General features: G+C 41.5%; 2 protein-coding genes across 8 annotated transcripts in view; one reads left to right on the plus strand and one right to left on the minus strand.

The window, feature by feature from the left end:
- Window positions 1-5726: 5726 nt before the first annotated feature.
- On the minus strand, window positions 5727-8004 carry LOC127622465 (uncharacterized). The gene is made up of 5 exons (XM_052096569.1): window positions 7950-8004; window positions 7133-7432; window positions 6872-7044; window positions 5879-5978; window positions 5727-5765 (listed from the first exon to the last, which is right to left on the minus strand). The coding sequence occupies exons 2-5, from the start codon at window positions 7427-7429 to the stop codon at window positions 5727-5729; spliced, it is 609 nt and encodes a 202-aa protein (XP_051952529.1). The 5' UTR covers window positions 7430-7432; window positions 7950-8004.
- A 3683-nt stretch (window positions 8005-11687) lies between these two features.
- The window catches only part of LOC127621606 (adhesion G protein-coupled receptor E1-like), a 45561-nt gene continuing 31275 nt past the window's right edge, over window positions 11688-25973 (plus strand). For 3 of the 7 annotated variants that reach the window (XM_052095274.1, XM_052095276.1, XM_052095275.1), the window contains exons 1-11: window positions 11688-12048; window positions 12252-12407; window positions 12654-12800; window positions 18233-18379; window positions 18483-18629; window positions 18733-18879; window positions 18975-19121; window positions 19225-19371; window positions 19475-19621; window positions 19725-19871; window positions 19975-20033. In XM_052095274.1, coding sequence (XP_051951234.1) covers window positions 11922-12048; window positions 12252-12407; window positions 12654-12800; window positions 18233-18379; window positions 18483-18629; window positions 18733-18879; window positions 18975-19121; window positions 19225-19371; window positions 19475-19621; window positions 19725-19871; window positions 19975-20012 — 1497 coding nt within the window. In that variant the 5' untranslated portion in view covers window positions 11688-11921 and the 3' untranslated portion in view covers window positions 20013-20033. Of the gene's footprint in view, window positions 12049-12251; window positions 12408-12653; window positions 12801-18232; window positions 18380-18482; window positions 18630-18732; window positions 18880-18974; window positions 19122-19224; window positions 19372-19474; window positions 19622-19724; window positions 19872-19974; window positions 20034-25973 lie in introns of those variants that run through there. The other 4 variants (XM_052095277.1, XM_052095278.1, XM_052095279.1 and 1 more) reach the window with 4 other exon arrangements.

Here is a 25973-nt window from a genome sequence, read left to right on the forward strand (position 1 = left end):
TCCGTCTAAAATATGAAAAACAAATTTCCAAAGGGGTTCATAAATCAATAATTCAATCACTATATGTAATATGTATGTCATTCATAAATTACATCATTGTTAAATTCATAAATGAGTAAAACTATAGAAATTCTCTTTAGACCAAGGGATGTAGAAACCTCTACAGGGGCACTGCACTGTATAAAACATTGTAAACAAGACAGTTTATCAAAGTTATTCTTTCTACATTTTAGATTTTGTCATGCAGTCTAGACTGCAGACAAGCAGCACATTTTCACTGCTGCTACTGCACATCAACATTAATCAGAAGAGATGCTCTGATTAAACATACGACAAGTTGCAAAAATACAGCACCACTTCCATCTCCAGCAGCAGCAGCACCTCCAGCAGCAGCACCACCTCCAGAAGCAGCACCGCCTCCAGCAGCAGCACCGCCTCCAGTAGCAGCACCACCTCCAGCAGCAGCACCTCCAGCAGCAGCAGCAGCAGCAGCACCATCTCCATCTCCAGCAGCACTACCTCCAGCAGCATCAGCACCTCCAGCAGCAGCACCTCCATCTCCAGCAGCAGCACCACCTTTAACCCCAGCAACACCACCTCCATCCCCAGCAGCACCATTGTCAGTAGTAGGATTATGCGTCCGGCAGCAAGTCAGGGTGACTTGCACACACTGTGGCATTCAAATAAATAAAAGGAACTTGCTGGTTCACATTAACAGAATACACAGGCAAAGGGTAACTGAAATTTCAGCTAAACGGCACCTGTCATGCCAATGCATTGATGGCAAAAATGGCCATGTTCAGAAAAAAACATGGGGTGCAAGCCAAAAACTAATCTGTGAACTGGATGAATGCAAGACAAATGCTGAATTTGCAGTCAGGAGTGGAATTCTTCCTTATGAGTGCATGCATCAAAAGTATTTGCTCTCGAATGGACACTGGTTCTGTCAGAAATGGTTACTGCAATGATATTTGGGGACACAAGGAAGCAAAGCTGCTTAAACCGCCAAAAAGCAGCTGCTGATGCAGGTGTTCCACTTTCTGTTGAGGTGACTGGCTCATATATTGAAAATGACTTTTTAGAAAGAGGTCCTCCAACAAAGATATCACACTACAACAGACTAGGCAGCAGAATAGCAGCATATGATTCTAAAAAGAATTTCTGGCACCGCCCATGTGCCAAAGCAAGACAGACATGTCTCCATAAAACAAATGCTAAGTGTCTGTCTATGCAAACTGACTGGAACGAACTGTGCAGAAAACTGTTTTAATGCACACCACCTTCCAGCCAATCAGAATCTAGTATTTAGACTGACCATGGTATAATACAATATGATCAACTTTGTTTTCTGCTTACATGTGACTGCTCCAGAAGATGTATTGTTGTATAATAATTAAATGTGTTGTGTTATTGATTTATCATAGAAAATGTTCAAATAAAATTTGAAATAAAACCTTTAAGGTGCGTACACACTGCCAGCGACTTTATCACTGCAGGTTGCCAGTGGCTGGCGGTGAAGTCGCTAGTGGGTGTTCCCACTACTGGTTGCCTAGTAACGTTTATAAATGACATTCACGGATGCCACTCCATTGCTGTTGACAGCGAATCTATTTTCTTGCCACTAAAAACAAACATTTTGGAGGAAAAAGACTAAATAGAAATGGAATCAGTACATAAAATGCTTTATATCAAAGATGAATGAGAAACAAGGCGTGCTGTTTGCCATAGCGGCTGTTTATCTGCGGCGAAAATGCAAACGCCGGTCTGTCTGGGTCCATAAAATCCCCGCGATCTCAGATACACCTTTCCACGCAGTATTTTTCTTAAAAATGTCCTTGTACGTGGGATTAGACATATAGAGCACTGGAAAATTTCTAACAGCAAGAATTAGCCTTTCATCCACCTTTCCGTTACTGCAGGAGCTGAGAGAGAGAGAAAGGATCACATGAGCTCTCCCGTCTTCTCTCCTATTGGCTGTCGCTTCCGTTAGTCACTCCAAAGTTGAAAGGTGCGTACACACTGTCAGCGACTTTATCGCTGCAGGTCGCCAGTGGCTGGCGGTGAAGTCGCTAGTGGGTGTTACCACTACTGGTCGCCTAGTAACGTTTATAAATGACATTCACGGATGCCACTCCATTGCTGTTGACAGCGAATCTATTTTCTTGCCACTAAAAACAAACATTTTGGAGGGAAAAGACTAAATATAAATGGAATCAGTACATAAAATGCTTTATATTAAAGATGAATGAGAAACAAGGCGTGCTGTTTGCCATAGCGGCTGTTTATCTGCGGCGAAAATGCAAATGCCGGTCTGTCTGGGTCCACAAAATCCCCACGATCTCAGATACACCTTTCCACGCAGTATTTTTCTTAAAAATGTCCTTGTACGTGGGAAGAGACATATAGAGCACTGGAAAATTGCTAACAGCAAGAATTAGCCTTTCATCCACATTTCCGTTACTGCAGGAGCTGAGAGAGAGAGAGAAAGGATCACGTGAGATCTCCCGTCTTCTCTCCTATTGGCTGTCGCTTCCGTTAGTCGCTCCAAAGTTGAACTTTTCTCAACTTTGTCGCGTCGCTGGACACGCCCACATCTAGCGCCAACGGTCGCGACAGCTCGTGTCGCCGGAAGTCGCTGTGCTCGCATTGAAAATGAATGGTATTGAGTCGCTGTCGCGCGCGATGTCGCTGGCAGTGTGTACGCACCTGAACTTTTCTCAACTTTGTCGCTGGACACGCCCACATCTAGCGCCAACGGTCGCGACAGCTCGTGTCGCCGGAAGTCGCTGTGCTCGCATTGAAAATGAATGGTATTGAGTCGCTGTCGCGCGCGATGTCGCTGGCAGTGTGTACGCACCTTAAATTCGTGAAATGTAAACTCGCCATTACAGCGCAACGGTACAGCTGCACACACATTTTATCCGTCTTTTATCTCCCCCGACTCACACTGTGAACTTGGAAATGGTAATTAGTCACAGTTAATCTCAGGTGGATGTCCTTTACAGCTTTCTCTCTCCCCAGATGGGCGCTCGACCACGGCCTCACCTCCACAATTAATTTATCAGGTATATGTAGGGAAAGTTCAATGCTACATGAAAGGAGGAATTAATATTGACAACTTATGTTGATGACTGTGCGACATTTACAAGTATTTTTATGACTAAGTGGAAAATGTATTTAAAGTGAACACTACAGTAGGCTACGGAAGATCAAAGAGGCGTTGCGTTATTATTATTTTTCTGTCTCGTTTTCTCGTGATCTCGACATAACAGGTTGTTTTCTCGTGATCATGACTTAATTTCCTCGTGATCTCGGCATAACAAAAAGTTGTTTTATCGTGATCATGACCTAATTTTTTTTCGAGATCTCGACGTCTCTCTGTCATTGACAACTTCCAGATTAGTGTCAGACACCTTAGAAGAAGACTATCACGTCTACAACATTGTCGTAGAAAATACAGTGACCCTGAACGTTTGGTCAATTTCACTGCCAGCCAACTTGAGGGACCGGGACGTCTGCATGACTGCGGTCAGGGCCGGCGCTACCTATAGGCGAACTAGGCAGTTGCCTAGGGCATCGGCCTTGGAGGCAGGGCCTCCAAAACATACACATGCTTATCCACCAATCAAGAGCAGCAAAATACTATGCTGTTTGTCCATTGGATATAACAATTGTCATTCACCTGTAGTTAAACCAAGTAATATCACCGTTTACATGCGAGTCACTCCCAACCTCTGAATTTATGAATGAAGAGATTGTAGATGAATAAAATCCAACTTTTCTGCAAATTTATCTGATGGCGCCGAAGCGAACTCATCCTTCAGGGGCTGTTAAGCGTAAGGCTAAGCAGGCACGCAAAGAAAGTGCAGCTCGTGATTCAGGTATCATCTAATTTTGAGTGATTGTAATGTATTGTAAAAAATAAACTGTTTCTAACGATCAGCGTCATTTTGAGATAGGCCTAGATCATTTGACGGTTATTTCCAGTTCAAAAGAGCGCGAGCACCGATGATGGACTGAATTCGCTTCTGACACTTTGAATCCGAGCGTATGTAGCTACAATCGATTTCCAGCCCTAGTCAGGAGCTGACTCAGCAAAATACTACAGAAAAGTAAAGTTTGTCAGTCAAAGAGCAAACGCACTATACTAAAGCATTGTTTATTATGTTTTAAAACAGTCTGTATATCTTCTAAAACGCAGATGTTTAGCCTACATTAACTGCTCTAGTCTATCATAATAGACTATAGACCATAATAGACTTCATTTTTTTCGTTTTCCAATCATAAATACTTTTGCAATATTTATTGAAAATAAGTATGCAATCTTAAGCATATGAATAAGCACACAATTACAGTTGACGAAATTAACTTGTCTTTTCACTTCCACTACACTCTAAAAAATAAAACATTGGGTCAACAAAAAAAAATATGTTAACCGTTTCCACTAGAATTTCTAAGTTAAGACTGCTGGCAGAATTACATTAATTCAAAGCAATGTTTTGAGTATGGTGAATTACCTTTTAGGCCACAATAAAACACATTTTTAAGTAACATGAACTTAAAACATTATGTTGAATCAACTTAATTACTTGCATTCATGTTGAAAATTATTAAGTTCATGTTACTTAAAAATGTGTTTTATTGTGGCCTAAAATCTTCTTCACCTTACTTAAAACATTATGTTGAATCAACTTAATCATTTTCAACATGAATGCAAGTAATTAAGGTGAAGAAGATTAGTCCACAATAAAACACATTTCTGAACTGAGGCTAAGTTTTTATCAACTTAGCCTCCTGCGAAACACAGGCTATCGCAATGCAATGCCTCCTGAAGACATTTGGGTCTTTGATCAAGAGAGTTGGAGATTTTTGATGGGACAATAAGGACTTCAGAGAGGAATTCAATTTTTAAAATATAAACAGACAACATTAATGATCACTTTTTTCCACATGATATTCAGGCTTACCATGTGCTGTGTCTGCTCTTCTGTCATGACCTTGAGAAAACTTCTTTAGCCAATATGTAGTTATCATGAAATCACACTGAAGCATTGAATACGGTTCACATACTGTTTATTTTGCATTTTTTCTGGTTTTAACATGGAATTCATTCTGTAAAAAATACTGTTGATAAAAAAATAAGCATTTCAAAACATTAATCATATAAAACCGTACCATCCTGCTGATTGTCAGCTTTCTCCAATAAGTGTCTGATGTACATTTTTTTCTCAAAGGATGCTATTTCCTTGAGTTTTGGGATAATCGTCCCCTCCCATTTCTTGATAAACATGTCTTCTTTCCCATCTGTCATCTTGGAAAATTCAATGTCCACCTGCAGTGCATAAAACAAAAAACAAAGAAATTATTAATATTAACAAATTATGAAACACAACCTTTGTGTAAAGTTCTCTGCAGCTTAGTTTAACATGTATTACCAAGGCTGGCATGTCCAGAAATCTGGGATATTCCTTGAAGATTTGACCAACAGTTGGCGATTTCGATCGTTATCCATCTTCTACGGTAACTGAAGGTTTGGTCAATTGCAGTCTTTATTGACGATGAGTTCTCTGGAGAGGGTCGCATCCTCTTTATCAAGGTCAACCACTCAGTGGGCACTGTTTCATCAGTAATCGGCAGAGAAGGTTGGTCTGTAGGAAGACGTCGTTTCAAATTGTAGATCCGCTGGCTCTGTTGAAGTTTCCGTCTGATGTTCCGTAGTCTCATTTCTATAAATCCACTGTGTGATGGCCCATCAAAAAATGCTCCTAACATGAGAAATGGACAAATAAAAAGTTGGACTCAAGTATGCTTTTGCAGTTTGTATACACACTGCCAAGTAATTTCATACTCATAAATTAATAATGTAAAACATCCTTACATGTCCTTCATTTTCGCCAAATGGGACATTAATCCTTAATGAGGGGAACAGTGACACAATCTCCTTTGCCAGTGCCAGCTTTTCTGTACCAGATGGATAGCTAAAAAAGGGGCAATACAAGCATATACATGCAGAAACTCGTATTAACACAAACATTGACATGCACACAAAAAAGTTCCCACTTTGAATAATACATTGATACTCTAGACCAGTGATGGGCAAACTCGACCCTTCCAGTGAGGCCACTGTCCGGCAGAGTTTAGCTCAATCCTAATCAAACACACCTGAACTAGCTAATCAATCTCTTCATGATTACTAGAAGGCTAAAGCCAGGTTTTATCAGGGTTGTTAACAAGTTAAATTCTGCAGGACAGCTGCGTTTACATGGACCCTTATAATCGAATTGACTGCTCAATCGGACTAAAAACCTTCATGTAAACATCTTAATCGATCTGATTGAGCTCGATCCGATTGGAATTTCGATTGGATTGAAAGGGTAGTTTATTCCTTTTGTAATCTGATCGAGAGAACATGTAAACACTTGATCGGATTGAAAACCAAAACTGAAAGGACTGTGCATGTGCAATGACATTGAAATAGCGTAATGACATTGAAATAGTGTAATGACATATGACGCACGGAACGCGCTGTTCTTCCTGTTGAATAAAGTGTCATCTAAATGAATTATTACGCTATTTCAACGTCATTACACTATTTCAACATCATTGCACATGTGCAGTCCTTTCAGTTTCGTTTTTTAATCCGATGAAGTGTTTACACTCAGATTACAAAAGGAATAAACTACCCCTTTCAATCCAATCGAAATTCCAATCGGATCGAGCTCAATCAGATCGATTAAGGTGTTTACATGAAGGTTTTTTAGTCCGATTGAGCAGTCAATTCGATTATAAGGGTCCATGTAAACACAGCTAATGTTATTTGATGTTATTTATAACTTATGAGTGCAAATCTGTTAAACAGTTATATACTTACAATCCATGCTTTTCTACAAGGTCACTCACAGCCACTTTAACAAGTAACTTTCTCAAAGAAATTGACAATGTCTTTGTGTCTTCATGTTCTCTCAAGATTGTAGGGGCCTTTTCCTCGAGCAGTGTCAGCAGACCAGTTGTGGTGACAGTCCGGCTTACTTCTGTTGAATGAAACTAAGGGAAAAAAATTACAACTGAAATGTTTACTTTGAAAATTATAAATAGGAAGAGTGAAAACATGACTCGCCAGTAATGACTCAACTCTTCCATCTAATGGATCCTGTGTGATACTAGCAGTATAATATATTTGGAATTTGTCAAGCTCCTTCACTTCTGAATTAACATCGATGTCAATAAATTCTTGAAAATCTGTGTCAAATCTCAGTATTCGATCAATAGATACTTGTTGAGAGAGCTCCGTTTTGGCTGAGTTAATCAGTTCTCCAACACTTCCAACTGTGAATAGTTTTCTCCATGTTTCCTTCCCGTCTATGAAGACAGTCGCGAGAACTCTGTGTAAAATTGTTAGAGTAAACGTGATTTGACCCTCGTCTTCCATTACCTAGATAAAAGATATAATAACACCATATTATAATGCTGTAATCATACAAGAGTCATAATTTAATGAGAAAATGTAAACGTTAAGTGTATCGCGTTATCAATACATGTAAATAGCCTAGTCAGTGACAAGCAAGGTAACTTAGCACAAAGTGGCGCGCTTTTTAAACCACACAACACTCATCGCCACAACTATGCAGTGGTTAAAAGGACGTTTTTGGTAAAATGACTGTTAGAGACTAGTCAAATTAGTTCAAACTTAAGGTGCCATGTATATTAACCTTTAACGTTTCGACTTTTTAAAAACAATTATTAGCAGTCATACCCAATAAATAAACAGCTTTGCAAAGCGTGAGAGCTCGCTTGCCTTGACGCTAGTTAACACACAAAACATATTCGGCTACGGAACATGAAAACGGTTAAAACAAACAAATTATGTTTCCTGGACAATTAACACAACTCTTTCTCATGCTATGTGGAGAAATATTTATTATTTTACACGTTTAATTATATTCACTCACCTGAGGCAGACAGACGCATTTCTGAATTCTGACGGCTGGCTAGGCGTCGGTTGGAAAAGACCGCCACCGCGCATGCGCAGCAAAAACATCCCCGTAGTCCCAACAGTTGTTTCCCCAGCGAGTTAAAATGCTTTATTCACATTTTCAACATGATAAATAAATCCAATCATTAAAGTTGACATCGCCTGTTGAGTATTTGCAACAGAATATATGCCTTTTATATAAACATGTACTACTAAATGTGTTTAACACAGTAATTGTGTAAACAGTTGAGCACAATATTTACACAAAATGTGTTACAAATCCTTTTACACATATTTTGTGTTCATTTTTAACACATCAATTTTAAGAGTGTACGAAAAACGTAGAAAATCGAACCCGATCCAATTTTTTTTTTTTAACGAGGGACTAAAGTTTCGGCGGTAGTGTGCAAGTGTGATTGACATAACGTCGTATTTATTTTTTAACGTGCAAAAATTTCAGCCGCGAATTTCGGACTCAGTGTGCAAGGGCCTTTAAGGACTTCCAGATTTCGGTATTCGGTTACAGTAGGCTATCATCACAAACAGAATCCTGAGCGATTGCAAATATGTGAATTAATTAAGCATAAAATTACTTACCATTCACCACGCGCTTCAATGCGTTTCAGCCATAGTATGTAGTCACTCGTCTGGCCTTGAACATGCGCGCACATGGAAACTGTGGGCCGTTTACACGTCATAAAATTGTATTTTACATTAACTGAACTTAAATTTAAATTATTTTTTATTAACTGAAAATGTTAAACTCTGACAACTCATGATTGTATATTTAATCAATAGGCACAATTTGTGTGTCATCCAAGCTCAATAAGATAACAATTACAAGTAAAAACTGTAACAGTATCTCAGAACTTGATTTTTTATTTCACAACAATATATATATTTAAGTAATGACTAAAGGTCCTCTGAATTAGTTTTTAGAGTGTAGCAGCTGATTTGTGTATCATAAGGTATTTCTCTACAATACATACCTAATATGACTATATTTAGTCTATCAAAAACAAAACTGTTCATTATCCCAAATAGTGGGTTAGTGTGTTACCATAAATAAATTACTGAACAAATTACTGCAAAAAACTTCCTGACTGCTAAAAAAAAAAAAGATGACTTTTCAGATGATTTTTTTTTGTTTACCTTAATTAAAGTTACATTAATATGCACATTTAAGTAAAAATATAAAAATACTGATAACAGGTTTTGTATAAATAAAATGGTTAGGAATCATATTTGTTTTCAAGTCTTTTTTATTAAATTATGTTTTATTAACAAAGTTCGGGAGGAGCACATTCAGATAATCAACGAGATAAGAGGTATATATACTGCAGACTTACCTCTGTTCATTGACCGTTTATCAGCATCCCTCCACCACCCCCATCTCCTCACTTTGATTTTTAATAATCTCTTATTGGATGTAAACAACACAATCCAAAATACAATGCAATCCAATGCTTTGATTTACTGTGTAAATCTGGCCAAAATTCAGAGCCTGGAGCCCTCCCCTGGACAGCATGCCAAATACGCATAATCTTTACTCTATTTAATTTGATGTAAGTGTGAACTCGTGAATTCTGAAAGGTGGAGGGGAGGAGGGCATGGCGGGGGGCCTCCAACATACATTTTGCCTAGGGCCTCCAAATGTCTAGAACCGGCCCTGACTGCGGTCAAGCCAGCCGCGATTTAGATCTGAGTGCGCGCATATTGCAGTTATACTTTGCGGAATGCACAGAAAGACGTGCTTCTTGACTCGTTTATTAAGTGTTTGTGACGTGCTGGTGTTTATTAATATTTTTGATTTAGCCTATGTGAAAGGTGACTGGTTAGAATACTCTTGGATAGGGCAGGTGAATAGCCTATTTTACAACCAAAGTGTAATGAATTAACATAACTTTACATTTACTTATAATAAATTGTACTTTTCTGCCAAGGATCTCTCATTGTCCTTCATACCTTGTAATAAACTTTTAATTGTAAATCCTGTAGGTCAATTAAAAACTGTATAGAAAATTAAATGCAAAAACAACTTTTTGTTATGTCGAGATCACGAGAAAACAACTTTTTGTTACGTCGAGATCACGAGAAAACGAGACAGAAAAATAATAATAACGCAAGGCCTCTTTGAGCTTCCGTACTACAGGCTCAACTTCACAGGGTATTAAAGGACAGACAAAAAGGTAAAGTATTCTGTGTTTCCAAATGTAAGCATCAAGCATGAAACATCAAAATTACTTTGACTATCAATTGATTTGAACCTTCACAAATAGCCTATATGGGGGCCCAGTTACATAAAGAAAATCTAAAGAGAATTTTTTAAAGAGCATTGTGTGCATTTTAAGGCTTTATCATGAGATTTGAATAATGTAAATGAAAGCTCATTTAAAAATGTCTTCTAATTTTAACATTGTCATTTAATCATCATGCCTTTTGAATCCTTCCCCATACTTATCATACTTGAACTAAGTTCTAAAGAACCTGGGTTATCTTACAATTCAGTTACATGTGCATGAGAAACAAACCAGCAACAATTACACCCAGGCATGTATGGCATTTAAAAAAAATGTTTTTCAGGATGATCAATCACATTACAAGTTGATTTAAGCTGACCGAATGGAAAAGCTGAACTTTCTTACAATCCTTACATAGATCCTTGTTTGCAATCCATATCTATTCAGTTTCAATATTCAGTTTTAAAGTCTAACTGTTCTATGTTTAATTTATATTTATTATTATTTTTGCTTATTTATTTTGAAGGATGTGATCTTATACATTTAGTTTGAAAGCAACCATTTGTTGCCGAAAGAACCTGCAAAGAGTTCCTGTGTGAAGGGTTTTGGAGAGATGCACTCTGTGTGTGTATTCATCAAATGCATGTACAATTATAAATAATATATATAAAATAAAATAAAACTATGTAAGAAGAAAAATGTTGTGGGTGGATCATCTGACAAGGAAACAAATTATCAGCCATCAAGAAATTCTGATGTTCAGAGTTAGTTTCCAAGAGGGAAGGTAAGAGCATTTATGAGTTATTTCTTCCTATGTCAAAATAAATGTGCTCTAAATGGCACATTTGAAGTACTTTCATAGAAAGATTCTTGTCTCAACACTTAGCTGAGATTTGTATTTATATGGTAATTTAGGATTTTAATGTTAATGCTTGACTTTCTTTCTAGTCACATACTGCATATTGATGTAAACAAGAATATTTTGATTGTATTGTCATTATAATTCTGTTAATTATTATTTTAAAGTTACATGAGTGGTGCAGAGCTAGGTTTTCCTTAAAGCCCAGAAAGTTTTTATCATCTTGTAGTGATGTCAATATACCAGTGGAAAAATAACAATTACTATATTCTGAAATTGATATATATATATTTTTTTTTCTTTACAATCGTTAAAACGTGTAGTACCTTAGATGTTTTGTGTAAATACATTTCATTATTTGAAATGAAAACAAAAATAATTTTCCTTAATGTGAGTCAAATTATGTTCTCTTTCTAACTTCTGTTGATTTACGATTTACACAAAAACAGTTGATTTAAACACGAAGATAATAAAAAAAGACCTTAGAGGTTCAGGATGTTCACTTTATTTCACTCACCGTGCATGACTGTTTTCCAGAACAGATATATGGATATTGAGAGTTATGTGAAATAGGCAGAGGTGGGTAGAGGAGTCAAAAACTGTATTAAAAGTCTGAATTAAAAATGTATTTGTTCTATTCCAGTTTAGCTACAAAGAAGGGTCACTCCAAATCAGACACATAAGAAGCGCAGGTCTTATTCACTCATTTTGAGATATTGGTTTGTCATTGTTTTATCTGAAAAACAAAGGCCTACTCTTGCACACATAATTATTAAAATCAAATTCATTTTTCCATATATATATATATATATATATATATATATATATATATGAGCTACTGGAATACATTATGGTTGTGGAAATTAAAGTATCCCAAAATGTAGGGATCGAACAGATCAAATCTTCATTGGCCTCCATCACACTTCCATTAGAAGCAGACAACAGTACTAAAATTATGGCTTTAAACATATCAACAGGTGAGCCCTAAAACTATCATCATTTTCAAAATCTTTCTTGCAGTATGTCTTTAAATTTGCCTTATGTAATTAGTGACACCACTAAAAATACAGAAAGGAACAGAAATACTAGTATCTACCATTTCTCTGCCTTTAAATATTGTATAGCGAATATACAGTATATGCATGATCAATACTGTAAATAATCTTCCTCTGTTTCTCAGTATGTTCTTCGAATGAAATGAAATATCAGTGTAAATGTGAAGGTCAGTTTGTTTGGTCAAATGACACATGTCATTCATACGATGCCTGTGATGGCATCAATAATGATGCATGTACATGTATTAATGCCCTTCCAACCAACGGAGAGTTCTGCCAAGGTGAGACATTGGTGCAATTAGGGGAGAGAAAAAAAATCCCATAGATAGACAAATACTTTTTTCAGTGAGCATTTCTACAGATTACATATTTATGACAGTAGGTGGTGACAAATTTGTTGGTGAGCATATTTTATGTTATGAACCAGCCATTGATTCATTGACTCAAGTGATAACTTATCACATAAATACTAAATTAACAGTAACCCATGCTCTGACAGCCATTGATCGGCATTATCTATTTTTCAGATGTGGATGAATGTCAGATCAAACCATCCATATGTGGTCAGAATTCCACCTGCACAAATAAAATGGGAAGTTACCCTTGCTCATGCTTGCCTGGATTTAATTCAACAAATTCAAATCTCTACATCAGCATCAATAACACATGCATAGGTTGGTTTTATATTTATGTCTGTATACAGTGCATTCAGAAATTATTCAGAACACTTACATTTTTCAACATTTTGTTATGTGGCAGCCTTGTGAAAAAAGAAAACAAAAAAAAAATTAAAGCATTTTAGCGAATCAATCTGCACTCCATACCCAATGTTCGAGTGGGTATCCAATGTGGGAGACAGGTCACCTCATTGCTCACCAAGCAAAAAGGAAAATAAAATAAGAAAATAAAAACCAATAAGTGAATAAAATAAAACTATAAATTGAGGGGTTGTAGGTAATAATAGGACTAATAGACAGTGTGGTGGAACGACCCGCCCCTCCCTCTCGTCATCGTCGCCCCGCCTCTTTTGGCCATCCTTCAGCTAGGCTCATGAGTTGGGCAGGAGAGCGAGTAGAGGTGTATAATTAATAAGCCTTGTTCTGACAGTGGTGGATGAAGCACACCTCATTTGAATAATGCTTCATCACCACTGTCTTGCCGGCTTCAACACTGGCATCCTCGCACACCCAGGACCAGAGAGGGGAGTGTTCGGCCGAATTAGACACATCTAACTTGCGCCGGGGTCTTAGGAGCAGTTCCGGCGACCCATCTAATTTGGCCAAATCCTCCCCTCTCTGGTCCTGGGTGTGCGAGGATGCCAGTGTGTGCACACATGGAGATCAGCACATGTCGGAGCCGACAGGCTAGAGGCCGGGCCACCTTCCCCTCTCACCTGCCGCGGGCCTGGAAAGATAGGCGCCAAGGATGCTGCCGGTCTATGCACCACGGACCCATGAGGGGAGCTTTTGAGGCCGTCAAAACCCACTTATGCCTGGGCCATTCCTCAGACACATCTCCGCCCTTCACAAAGCCCCATCTCACCACAAGGTTACTAGATTCCCCCTTTATTTTGAACACCATTCCCCCTGGAGATTTTATTTTCTGTTATGCACATTTTATGTTTATTATTATTTACAATCAATGCTTTTCTGAGGCTTGAAGTCTCTTGCTCACCCCGCCACAACATAAATAAGTTTCCTATAAACTTACACTGCTTCAGACCTATAATTATCCAAGGTAGGTTAAGAAGAAAGAGGAAAGGTGATAAAAAACAAAGGAAAGAAAAGATACATTTTCATTGACCCTCCAATTAAATTAAATTTAAATGTATCTCAATTGATCAATGAGAGACCGTATATTAGTTAGATGATATGAGGGCAATGGAAAGGGAGAAAAATGGAACAAATGCAAAGTAAGGGAGAGACCAAAGGTGTGTGATGTTTCAAGATATTTTGAGGGTTGTAACAAGCCGCTTACATTTAATGCTATGGCTTTAGGTTAGACTTTCAATGTAAGACTGCTAACTTAGCCTAACTATACTGGCTAATTTGTTGACAATATGGCATTGGCAGGTTGTGCATGTGCAGTGAAGAGTTGCGCCAGAAAATTCTCAGAGTACTTCCCGTGATCTCTCATCATCATAGCAACACAAAACCATTTTGTAACAAGCAAATAGAGCTTCAATCAAGTTTTACGAAATGTCGTCACGTTTCTAACAATGTGCGTATAACAATAGTCATGTTCAACTCGTTTTAATGTGGCACTTAAAACTGTAACACATTCAAAGTTAATCTTTGTTCACAAATAACAGACAACACACATATCCCATTTACGGTGTGGTACTTTTAAATCTAGTTCATTCAGAGTAATACTTAAGCAGTGCAGAATTAACCAACCATTGACCCTTACTATTTTAATTCACTTAAAATTAAACTTTAAAACAATGAGAAGTAACAGATGCAAATTGTAAATGTTTTATGGGGTGGCTCTTATAACTTAAATTCAATCAAATTGAGGTTAATCTCTATAGAAACAGTAGGTTCACTGCAGCTATTTCACCAAGTATTTCTTGTGATCTCGACGGATCTTAACTTATGCCAGTTTCTCTGGACACGCATGTATTAAGCAGGGGTTGTTACTGCAGATTCACAGTTTTGCTTTAAATCTTTAACGTGATCAAGCATTTACTCTCCCCTTCAAAATTACATTCAGAAAATGATGCACATTGTTACACAAGTTATTTTCAAATTCGCTCAGCTAGCAGGCACAAAGATGCCAACACAACTTCTCCAGTGATTAGACAATTAAGATAGACTAGTTGAATGCACTGGAACATCTCAGTGTTATCAATCTAGCTATAAATGATTGCCATTTAGGAAGAAGTAAAGGAACATCGCTCATCTCTTTACCGCACTGCAGGAGATTTCTTTGTCTTGGCAGGGGGAAGTTTTAAGCTCCTTTCTTGTAGTTTTCACTTTAACTGGAACTTTATTCCATAAATTGTGTCTAGGTTTGTTTCATCAAAGAGTTACATTCTATTCCTGTACTCTTTCATGAGCGCTGAAGGTGGCGTTAAGCCTTTCAATCACAAAATGGAGATGAATATGAGCTCTAGCTTTCTTCGTTGTCATAACAAATCGGCACGATATACATACGTCACACGTGACACTGTAAAGTAGTCTTCTCTGTATTGTTTCTGATCTGTGATCCCAATTCATAGAGAAAAATTACTGTATAAAATGACAAATAACATGTTTTTTGAGATCTGCCTGAACTTTCTCCAGCATTATATGTAGATAAATAATTTATTTTCGGTACCAGTATTCAATCCACCAATATATGTAGCGACTTGATATATGTAATTCGTTTTGGAATTGAGTTCCTCCACCGATTATATCAATGGAATTAGCATAATGGTTCGCTTGTGCCTGCATCATTCTCTGACCATTAGTTCAAGGAATTTACCATTAATTTGGGGAATATTAAAAGAATTCATGTTCACATCCGATCAAAGTCTTTGTCCAGCGATGATTTGATCGGGACATAAGATACATTTTTACAGTAATACTACTTTCATGGCCATTTGAATGTAATATCACAAATAGATTGAAACACTGTTTGTGAGCATTTAGTATTTAATGATCTACAGATTTCAAAGGACCAATATGATTTAATCAAATAAACGGTCAACTTATCTTTGAATACAAACAAGACTTTATTAACTAAGCTACAACATAAAAATTAACTAACATACATACAGTAGACAAACAGAAAACACAGGTTGGTGAGTGAGCTTTGACATAAGATGAAACGGAATTAATCTGTAATGGAAAAAATTACTTTATGGAGTCTGCAGACCAGGCCTTGAGAACCATCATTACTTAATTTAGTATTTGGTTACCCAGATATCGAATAAAAAACAGCACTTTCAGTGAAAGTTTGGAGGTTTATGCGTTGCTTTAGTTCTTTGGTGGGTCCGAAAGAAGAGGTGCTGTTGAGCCTTCTTCACAATGGCCTCAGTGTGGACGGACCATTTGAGTTCCTCCGTGATGTGGTCACTGAGGAACTTGTAGCTGCTGACTCTCTCCACCGGTGTTCCATTAATGGTGATGGACCTGTTTTCGCTGTCTTTCCTCCTGAAGTCCACTACAAGCTCCTTGGTCTTACTGATGTTGAGGGAGAGGTTGTGCTCCTGACACCAGCGTGTCAGAGTGTGCACCTCCTCTCTGTAGGCTGTTTCATCATTGTCAGTGATCAGACCTACCACTGTCATATTGTCAGCAAAGTTGATGGCATTGGAGTTATGTGTTGCCACACTATCATGTGTGTACATGGAATACAGGAGTTGGCTGAGAACGCTGATGTGCTTTGACTGATGCCATTTGAAATGCTAGAGCTCCATCAACAAGGAGGCTATATACGTTCAAGTGGCATATTTTTGCCTCTTGGTGTGCAATGTGAAATGAGGATCCTGTTCACTACCCAATTGATTTAGTGCTGGAGTTTCTATAGGAGTATTTTTTTATTTTTCTATAGGAGCAACACTCAAATATATGTAGCAGCTATAGCAGCTGAACACGCGCTTGTGAATGGAGTCTCTCTTGGGAGACATTCTCTTGTTTCTCATTTTATGTGCGAGAATGCAGGCTGAGACCTTTTCGTCCCGTTCATGTCCCTTTATGGGATTTATCTGTGGTGTTATAGGCACTCTTGGCTACCCCCATCGAGCCTTTAACATCAGCTAAGGATAAGGTTTTAACTCTTAATATGGCCTTGCTTTTGGCATTGGCATAGTTAAAGAGTGTTGATGATTTGCATGCCCTGTCGAACAAAGTATGGATTTTGCACCAGGGTTATCAAAGGTCATATTGAGACCTTGTTTGTGCTGTTTGCCTAGGTTATCACTATGTCCGTTTGCTCACAGACTATTTAATCCCAGTCCTTCTCTCCTCCTCTATTTGAGTTGCAGGAGCATGAAAGTTTGCATTTGATTTGCCCAGTATTGGGTCTGCGGGTTTTTGTTGACCGTGCTAGCCAGAGGGATAAGTCAGAGCAGTAAATTGTGTGCTTTGATGGCCACTCCAGAGGTGTTTCGGTGTCAAAGCAAAGACTGCTTCATTGGCTTGTTGATAGAATTTAAAGTGCTTATGAGGCATGTGGTTTCCCTTCGCTTATGGGTATTAGGGCCCATTCTACAAGGCGCTAGGCATTCTCTTGTGCTTTGGCTTGAGGTGCGTCCTTGGAGGACATTTGTACGGTGGCAGAGTGGTCTTCCCTGCATAATTTTGTTTCTGTTAATTTTATTTTAATTATAATAAGATCGAGAGTTTGACTCCTGCTTCCCAGGTACTTTTTGTTGGAACAGGAGTAAATTCATAATTTTTAAATACTTTAGCTCGCTTATGCACCGCTGTTGGCTTGCCACACTTATGGCAGCTACTGTTCACATGGCGTTAGGGAATTAGTTCTCAATTGCGTCATTACACAATGTAGAAGTTCCTTCGAAAGGCAATGTCTTGGTTATGTACAGGGAATGAGGCAATGCAAAGCTGCCAATACTCACAATTTGCTGCATAGGTTTGTGCCTATTGCTGAAAAATCTAAGGAAATTGTTTTGAAGCGAGTGCCCATGACATAGCTCATTATGGCCATTGCTTAAGTGTCACCAGCCAGTTAATTGCCGTGATTAGTATAGGGGATTCAGACAACAAGACCACTTCCATGTCACAATTGCATCATTACGCAAAGTCCCAGTACCTCTCACGGAAGCAAGTATACATAGGTAACCGAGATGCATGCAATTATAGCAACACATGCAACATTTGATTCATTGATGGGCATTATCTAATTTTTCAGATGTTGATAAAAGTCAGATTAATCAATACAAATGTGTTCCTAATTCATCTTGCAAAAATGAAACAGGAAATTACTCTTGCTCATGCTTGTCTGGATTTAATGCAATAAACACAAATATTACCATAGGAATCAATAACACATGTAACGGTGGGTTCTAGCTGAACTACTTTATATATTCTCACCTTCAGTAATAGTCACACATGTATTTTAGAACATGAAAATTACTGATGGGCACTATCTAATTTTTCAGATGTGGATGAATGCCAGATTAATCCATCCATATGTGGTCCTTATTCAACCTGTACCAATGAAATAGGAAATTACTCTTGCTCATGCTTGCCTGGATTTAATGCAATAAACACAAATATTACCATAGGAATCAATAACACATGCAACGGTGGGTTCTAGCTGAACTACTTTATATATTCTCACCTTCAGTAATAGTCACACATGTATTTTAGAACATGAAAATTACTAATGGGCACTATCTAATTTTTCAGATGTGGATGAATGTCAGTTCAATCCATCCATATGTGGTCCTAATTCCTCCTGCACAAATGAAATAGGAAATTACTCTTGCTCATGCTTGCCTGGATTTTTTGCAACAAACTCAAATCTCTCCATTGGCATCAATAACTCATACAAAGGTGGGTTCTAGCTTTATATCTGTGTATTCTCCGACTATCAATATTATTAAACCCTGCATTGGAAAACATGCGATTCATTGACAGATGTTATCTATTTTTTCAGATGTGGATGAATGCCAGATTAATCCATCCATATGTGGTCCTAATTCAACCTGCACCAATGAAATAGGAAATTACTCTTGCTCATGCTTGTCTGGATTTTTTGCAACAAACTCAAATATCACCATAGGAATCAATAACACATGCAACGGTGGGTTCTAACTTCATTTCAGCTTACATTTAAAAATAGTAACACATGCATTGGAAAAACTGTGATTCATTGATGGGCACTATCTGATTTTTCAGATGTGGATGAATGCCAGATGAATCCATCCATATGTGGTCCTAATTCAACCTGCACCAATGAAATAGAAAATTACTCTTGCTCATGCTTGCCTGGATTTAATGCAATAAACACAAATATTACCATAGGAATCAATAACACATGCAGCGGTGGGTTCTAGCTGAACTACTTTATATATTCTCACCTTCAGTAATAGTCACACATGTATTTTAGAACATGAAAATTACTGATGGGCACTATCTAATTTTTCAGATGTGGATGAATGTCAGATGAGTCCACCCATATGTGGTCATAATTCCTCCTGCACAAATGAAATAGGAAATTATTCTTGCTCATGCTTGCCTGGATTTATTGCAACAACCTTAAATCTCTCCATTGGCATCAATAACTCATGCAAAGGTGGGTTTTAGCTTTATATCTGTGTATTCTCCGACTATCAATATTATTAAACCCTGCATTGGAAAACATGCGATTCATTGACAGATGTTATCTATTTTTTCAGATGTGGATGAATGCCAGATTAATCCATCCATATGTGGTCCTAATTCAACCTGCACCAATGAAATAGGAAATTACTCTTGCTCATGCTTGTCTGGATTTAATGCAATAAACACAAATATCACCATAGGAATCAATAATTCATGCAAAGGTGGGTTTTAGCTTTATATCTGTGTATTCTCCGACTATCAATATTATTAAACCATGCATTGGAAAGCATGCGATTCATTGACGGATTTTATGTATTTTTTCAGATGTGGATGAATGTCTGTTCAATCCATCCATTTGTGGTCCTAATTCCTCCTGCACCAATGAAATAGGAAATTACTCTTGCTCATGCTTGTCTGGATTTAATGCAATAAACACAAATATTACCATAGGAATCAATAACACATGCAACGGTGGGTTCTAGCTGAACTACTTTATATATTCTCACCTTCAGTAATAGTCACACATGTATTTTAGAACATGAAAATTACTGATGGGCACTATCTAATTTTTCAGATGTGGATGAATGTCAGATGAGTCAGATATCACCATAGGAATCATTAACATATGCAACGGTGGGTTCTATTTTGACTTAATTGTGTTTCCTCTTCTTTTAAATGTTTTATTTGTTCACTTATTGAGTTGTTTTTGTGAATGCAGGAAAGTCAAGTAAAAATGTATGGATTACAATTTATTTACTTGGATTGTTTTTTGGGTTTTAGTCTTGTTCAAAACTTCTACAGTCAAAACAGTAATAAGAAAACCAACAGTCATGTATGCTAGAGCTAAATTTGAGAGGCCTTTGTGTTAGCTGTTGTGTTGTAGCTCCCCACATCAACTATCTGCAACTACTAGATATCTTGACACATAAGAGTTAATTGCACTTTAAAACTTACTGTAAATTTCAGAACCGAAAACGTCTTTGTTAGACAAAAAAAGGCTCTGTTCTCTACTTCCTCCTCACTAATACGTCATAGTGAGGTATTTCATCAGCACAGGCCAGCCCCTGCATAAACAGATTCATGCCTACTTGATCGTCGACACTGCTTAGGCCTGTCCACCGGTCTTGTTGTTAGAGTAGACATGATCAGTGAGAGTATTTCTGGAGCAACAGGGGGTGTCACGATGGCCACGAAGATGTCAAGACCTTGCGCAGTGCCAGGTTGTGGGAAGCTAGATTTTTTGAATTTGCTTTTCAAGGGTCCCAACATTATGAAAGAGTGGCTTATGTTTATTTTTAATGAAGTCCCGGATCGCGTAATCGTGTTTGTTTGCTCGCTTCATTTTGCCGATGATTCTTTCACAAACAAGACACAGTTCGAAGCAGGCTTTGCAGAGAGACTTGTATTAATAGTTGATGCAGTGCCAACTACATTGGACCCGACATTAATGTTGCACAAACAAGTGTGAGTATCCTTGTTAATTGTTTTGTGTATGTTACAGACTGTTCGATGTGTAGCATTTGACAGTGCGGTAAAGTTAGTTTTATATTTGACATTCGTTTGACATTCCAAACCAACGTGGAAATGCATGAATAGGTTCTCTTACGAGAGGTTCTCTCGTATTGCGTAAGCTAGCTTACGCTACGGGAAAGATTCATCTTCTCTGAGATATTGAAGCCAAAAAATTATCCTTAATTTTGTATCCATTGTCAACGCAGTGCAGCAGCTGCATACCTTGAGCGGGCTAGCTAGCGAGCTCATTGGTTGCTCTGCGGCAACTGCTGCAGCCTATAGACGAACTTGAGTGAACTTGCGTCCAATGAGAGGCGCCCGCGCCGTCACTGTATCAAAGCCCGCCAGAATGGGCGTGGCTAGAGTGCATATAAGCGTAAGTTCGTAGGCTGGAACCCTGATTTTCATCTATTCAGCGAAGCTCTTCGCATCTCTGAACTGCAGAAGCCGCGTCGCCGTTCGAGGGGCATCTAGCAAGCTTGGACAGCGCTCGAAGAAGCCGGCCGTCTTCGCCACCTTCAGCCATCCTGCGAGCTACGCCATCCGGCGACGTATCCTTTTTAGAGCAAGCTAGTTCCTCAGCGAACTTCACAAAAAGAGCAACGAGCGTCTTTTTAAAGATGCCTCGCACCACCTGCGCCTCATGCCGCGCCCCTCTCAGCGCCGGAGACCGCCACCTCATCTGCGCTCTCTGCCTGGGACTGGAACATGCAGAGCTCGCCCTCGCTGACGGCGGATGCGACCTCTGCGAGGAGCTTCCGATGTCGACCCTGCGGGCTCGACTCGAAGCACTCAAGACCGAAGCCGCCGCGCCGCCTTTCGTTTCGCCGCGCAGAAAGAAGCGCCGCTCCCAAAGGCTGCCGGAACCGGTGTTAGAAGCGACTACCTCGCCGGAGCCTCTCCCTCGAGCCTCGCTTTCACCCTCCCCGCCCCCCCGGGACGCGCAGTTGCCGCCGAGCGGCCGCACTGCTGCCATCTCGGATGACGAGGCGGAGGATAAGGGCTGCTGTTCCATCATGGTCGGACAGCGAGGAGTGGTCAGGCTCCCACTGAGCAGGCTCCCAACAGACTCGACGGCTGCTTTCTTCAGAGCCGTCGCCGCGCGGCGCCCACGGCCCGGGCTGCTCCCTTCCTGCCGGAACTCCACGCCGAGCTCTCTAAATCGTGGAACGCGCCTCTCTCGGCCAGGAACCGATCCCATGTCTCCACCTCTCTCGCTTCGGTGGACGGCGCCACCGAGAGGTGCTACTCTTCCATCCCCCCTTTCGAGGATTCGGTAGCAGCACAACTTTGCCCGCCCTCCGCGAGATGGCGGTCTAAGCCAGTGCTCCCGTCTAAGGCCTGCAGAACTACTTCCGCCTGTGTTGGCCGCGCCTATGCCGCCGCCGGCCAAGCCGCATCTGCTCTGCATTCCATGGCCGTCTTACAGATCCTCCAAGCGGACCTTCTTCGAGAGTGGGATGAGAAAGGCAGGCACCCAGAGGCTGTTTCAGATCTAAGGAGCGCGACGGATCTCGCCCTTCGCGCCACCAAAGCTGCAGCTCAAGCCCTAGGGAAGTGCATGGCCGCGCTGACTGTGACCGAGAGACACCTATGGCTAACGCTAGCCGACATGGGAGAAGCTGAACGCTCCACGTTCCTCAACGCGCCACTCTCTCCGTCCGGTCTCTTCGGTTCCGCGGTGAGTGGCATTGTTGACCGTTTCTCGGAAGTCCAGAAAGCCACCCAAGCCATGAATCTCTTCCTGCCTCGTCGCGCTAGCTCCTCTGCAGGCCGCCCACGTGACCAGCCTCCTGCACGAGCCTCTTCACAGCGCCCAGCTCAGCAAAGCCAGACTTCTCAGCGTCGACAGGGCGGCCGCCCTAGAACGCGCTCAGACAGCCGCCGCAGACCGCCGCCCCCCCGCGGGCCTCGGCCTAAGATTGCGCTGAAACCTGAGCAACCGAAGTCCTCCTAGCTTTGTTGAGGAAACGACGGCTCAGTCCCGCCGCGGCCGGACCACCGTCAAAGCTTCGCCCCCTGTCAGTCCCCTTCTCTCAGGCTACTGCAGTGGTGGATTCAGCAGCCAACAAGCCGGTGATACTGCCCGCTTGCCTGCACTCAAATGCCGTTTTCACGGCGACCCAAAGAAATCTTGTAAAAAGCAAACATGCCTTATGTGTAGAAAATGTGCCCACAATCCAGTGTTCACCCCTACACACAAGCATTACACTTCCCGTGTCCCTATCAGAGCCCACTCACATAAAGCGGGCACAGCCAGCTCGAGTGTTAGAGTCAATAAACGCGCCCACGAATCCGTGCGCGCGCCCCTTCTCTGCCCGCTCTGTCACACGGCCAGCAAACACCTCTCTGTATGTAAGTCCCATGCCCGTGACTATGCTCGCGCATCACTTAACAGATGTGACTCTTTCCCCATTCACCTCAATCGGGAAGTCACTCACAGAACAGCCTGTCCCTGCTGTCTGCGAGCAGTCATGCATAAGCACAGTAAGCGCGCTCACACATTCTGTTCAGCTCGCTGTGTGCGGCAATCAGGGCGACTTGGCCATTCACCCTCTAGCGTTACGCTTCAAAGCGTGGAAAGCTATCCCAGGGATATCCAAATGGGTGTTAAGCACAATAAAACAGGGCTATTTGCTACAGTTCGATCGCCGCCCTCCCCGCTTCAGAGCGCGGCTCGAAACTACTGTGAACACGGAAGCAGCCTGCATGCTTCGTTCAGAAATAGCAAACCTTCTGTGCAAAAGGGCCATCGAGAGAGTGCCACCTTCTCTGAGCGAGTCAGGGTTTTACAGCCATTATTTTCTTGTCCCCAAGAAAGACGGCGGCCTCAGACCAATATTAGATCTCAGGGTTTTGAACAAGGTGCTCGCAAAAAGACCGTTCAAAATGCTTACAATCAGGAAACTCCTCGCGCATGTGCGCCAGGGGGACTGGTTTATTTCTCTCGATCTGAAAGATGCCTACTTTCAGATTCAGATAAATCCCCGTCACAGGCCATTCTTGAGATTCGCCTTCGACGGCCAGGTTTATCAATACACCGTCCTTCCGTTCGGCCTGTCTTTAGCACCCCGTACTTTCACGAAGTGCATGGATGCGGTGCTCGCACCCCTGCGGAGTCAGGGCTTGCGAATTCTGAACTATTTGGACGATTGGCTGATTTTGGCACAGTCACATACGGAGCTTCTGTCTCACAGGACAGTTCTCCTCAGTCATCTGAACAGTTTGGGTCTTGCAGTCAATTGGACCAAGAGCTCACTACAGCCCAGTCAGGCAATTTCCTTCCTTGGAATAGAACTAGACTCCATGGCGATGACGGCTCGCTTATCTACACAGCGCGCGCGCCATGTTCAGCGACTAGCCGCGTCCTTTCAGATGAACAGCCTCACGCCTCTGAAAAAATTTCAGAGAATGCTAGGTTACATGGCCTCAGCCGCAGCAGTACTTCAGCTGGGTTTACTGTGCATGCGCCCGCTTCAGCATTGGCTAAACACCCGCGCGTCTCGCCGGGCTTGGGCCACGGGCCGCCAGCCGATCAGAGTGACTCAGACCTGTATCTCAGCTCTGCAGCCCTGGGCAGTGGCCGAATGGTATCAGCGGGGAGTGACGATGGGAGCTGTATCTCGCCGAAAAGTCATCTCGACAGACGCGTCCAACACGGGTTGGGGCGCGGTCTGCGAGGGCTCTCCGGTTTTTGGCCTATGGTCAGTTCAGGAAAAGCTCCTTCACATAAATTGTCTGGAAATGATAGCGGTCGAGTACGCGCTCGTGCGCTTCCTCCCGGTCATTCAGGGTCACCACGTCCTGGTCCGTTCGAACAACAGATCTGTGGTATCCTATCTAAACCGTCAGGGCGGTGTCAGATCCAGGAACCTCTTCCATCTGACAAAACGCATACTGAGTTGGTCCCAGTGCCACCTGCGCTCGCTGAGGGCGACGCACGTGCCAGGCCACCTGAACGACGGCCCAGACAGACTGTCCAGAGACAATATTTCCCCAGGGGAATGGTCCCTGCACGCTCAAACAGTCCAGAAGTTCTGGAGCATATTCGGCAGAGCAGAGATAGACCTCTTTGCGTCAGAAGAGAACTCTCACTGCCCAGTATTTTTCTCGAAAAGCGAGGACGCGCTGGCCCAGGACTGGCCCAACCGCCCGCTTTACGCCTTCCCTCCCGTCTCGCTATTGCCACAGGTAATGCAGAGGATCAGGGAAACGCGTCACTCGGTGCTCCTCATAGCCCCGCGCTGGGAGAATCAGACATGGTTCCCGGAGCTTACGCAGCTGTCACTGACAGCCCCGTGGCCCATTCCAGTGAGAGCAGATCTCCTCTCTCAAGCTCGCGGCACGATCTGGCATCCCCACCCAGAGCGCTGGGCGCTGCACGCGTGGGTGATCAACGACTACCCGTCGCTTTGCCAGAAGGAGTAATAAACACTATCATACATGCTAGAGCCCCTTCCACGAGAAGACTCTATGCGTCCAAATGGTCTGTGTTTTCAAAATGGTGCACCGACAGAGACCTGGACCCACGGACATGTGGGGTGTCGTCGCTGCTCGTGTTTTTACAAGAGCTGCTGGATAAGGGCAGATCCCCATCCACGCTCAAAGTGTACGTGGCGGCCGTCGCGGCGTTCGCTGAACCCCTGCACGGCCAGTCACTGGGAAAAAACGAGCTGGTCATCCGCTTCCTCAGGGGAGCTAGAAGGATGAACCATCCGCGCCCCCCATCGGTTCCTATCTGGGATCTTTCTGTAGTTCTCGAAGCTATGAAAGCCCCCCTTTCGAACCGCTTCAATCCGTGGATTTGAAATACCTTTCACTCAAAACCGTTTTTCTAACTGCCCTGTCATCAGTTAAACGTGTGGGAGACCTTCACGCGCTGTCTGTCAGCGCTGCGTGTCTTGAGTTTGGACCAAGTGACTCCAAGGTCATTTTAAAGCCTAGACACGGCTATGTCCCCAAGGTGATCGGTACTCCTTTCAGAGCACAAATCATTTCTCTATCGGCGCTGCCAGCATCCGATAGCAAACGCGACGCCAATCTCCTTTGCCCAGTCAGAGC

This window comes from Xyrauchen texanus, chromosome 28 (genome assembly GCF_025860055.1).
Source record: "Xyrauchen texanus isolate HMW12.3.18 chromosome 28, RBS_HiC_50CHRs, whole genome shotgun sequence".
Taxonomy (NCBI): domain Eukaryota; kingdom Metazoa; phylum Chordata; class Actinopteri; order Cypriniformes; family Catostomidae; genus Xyrauchen; species Xyrauchen texanus.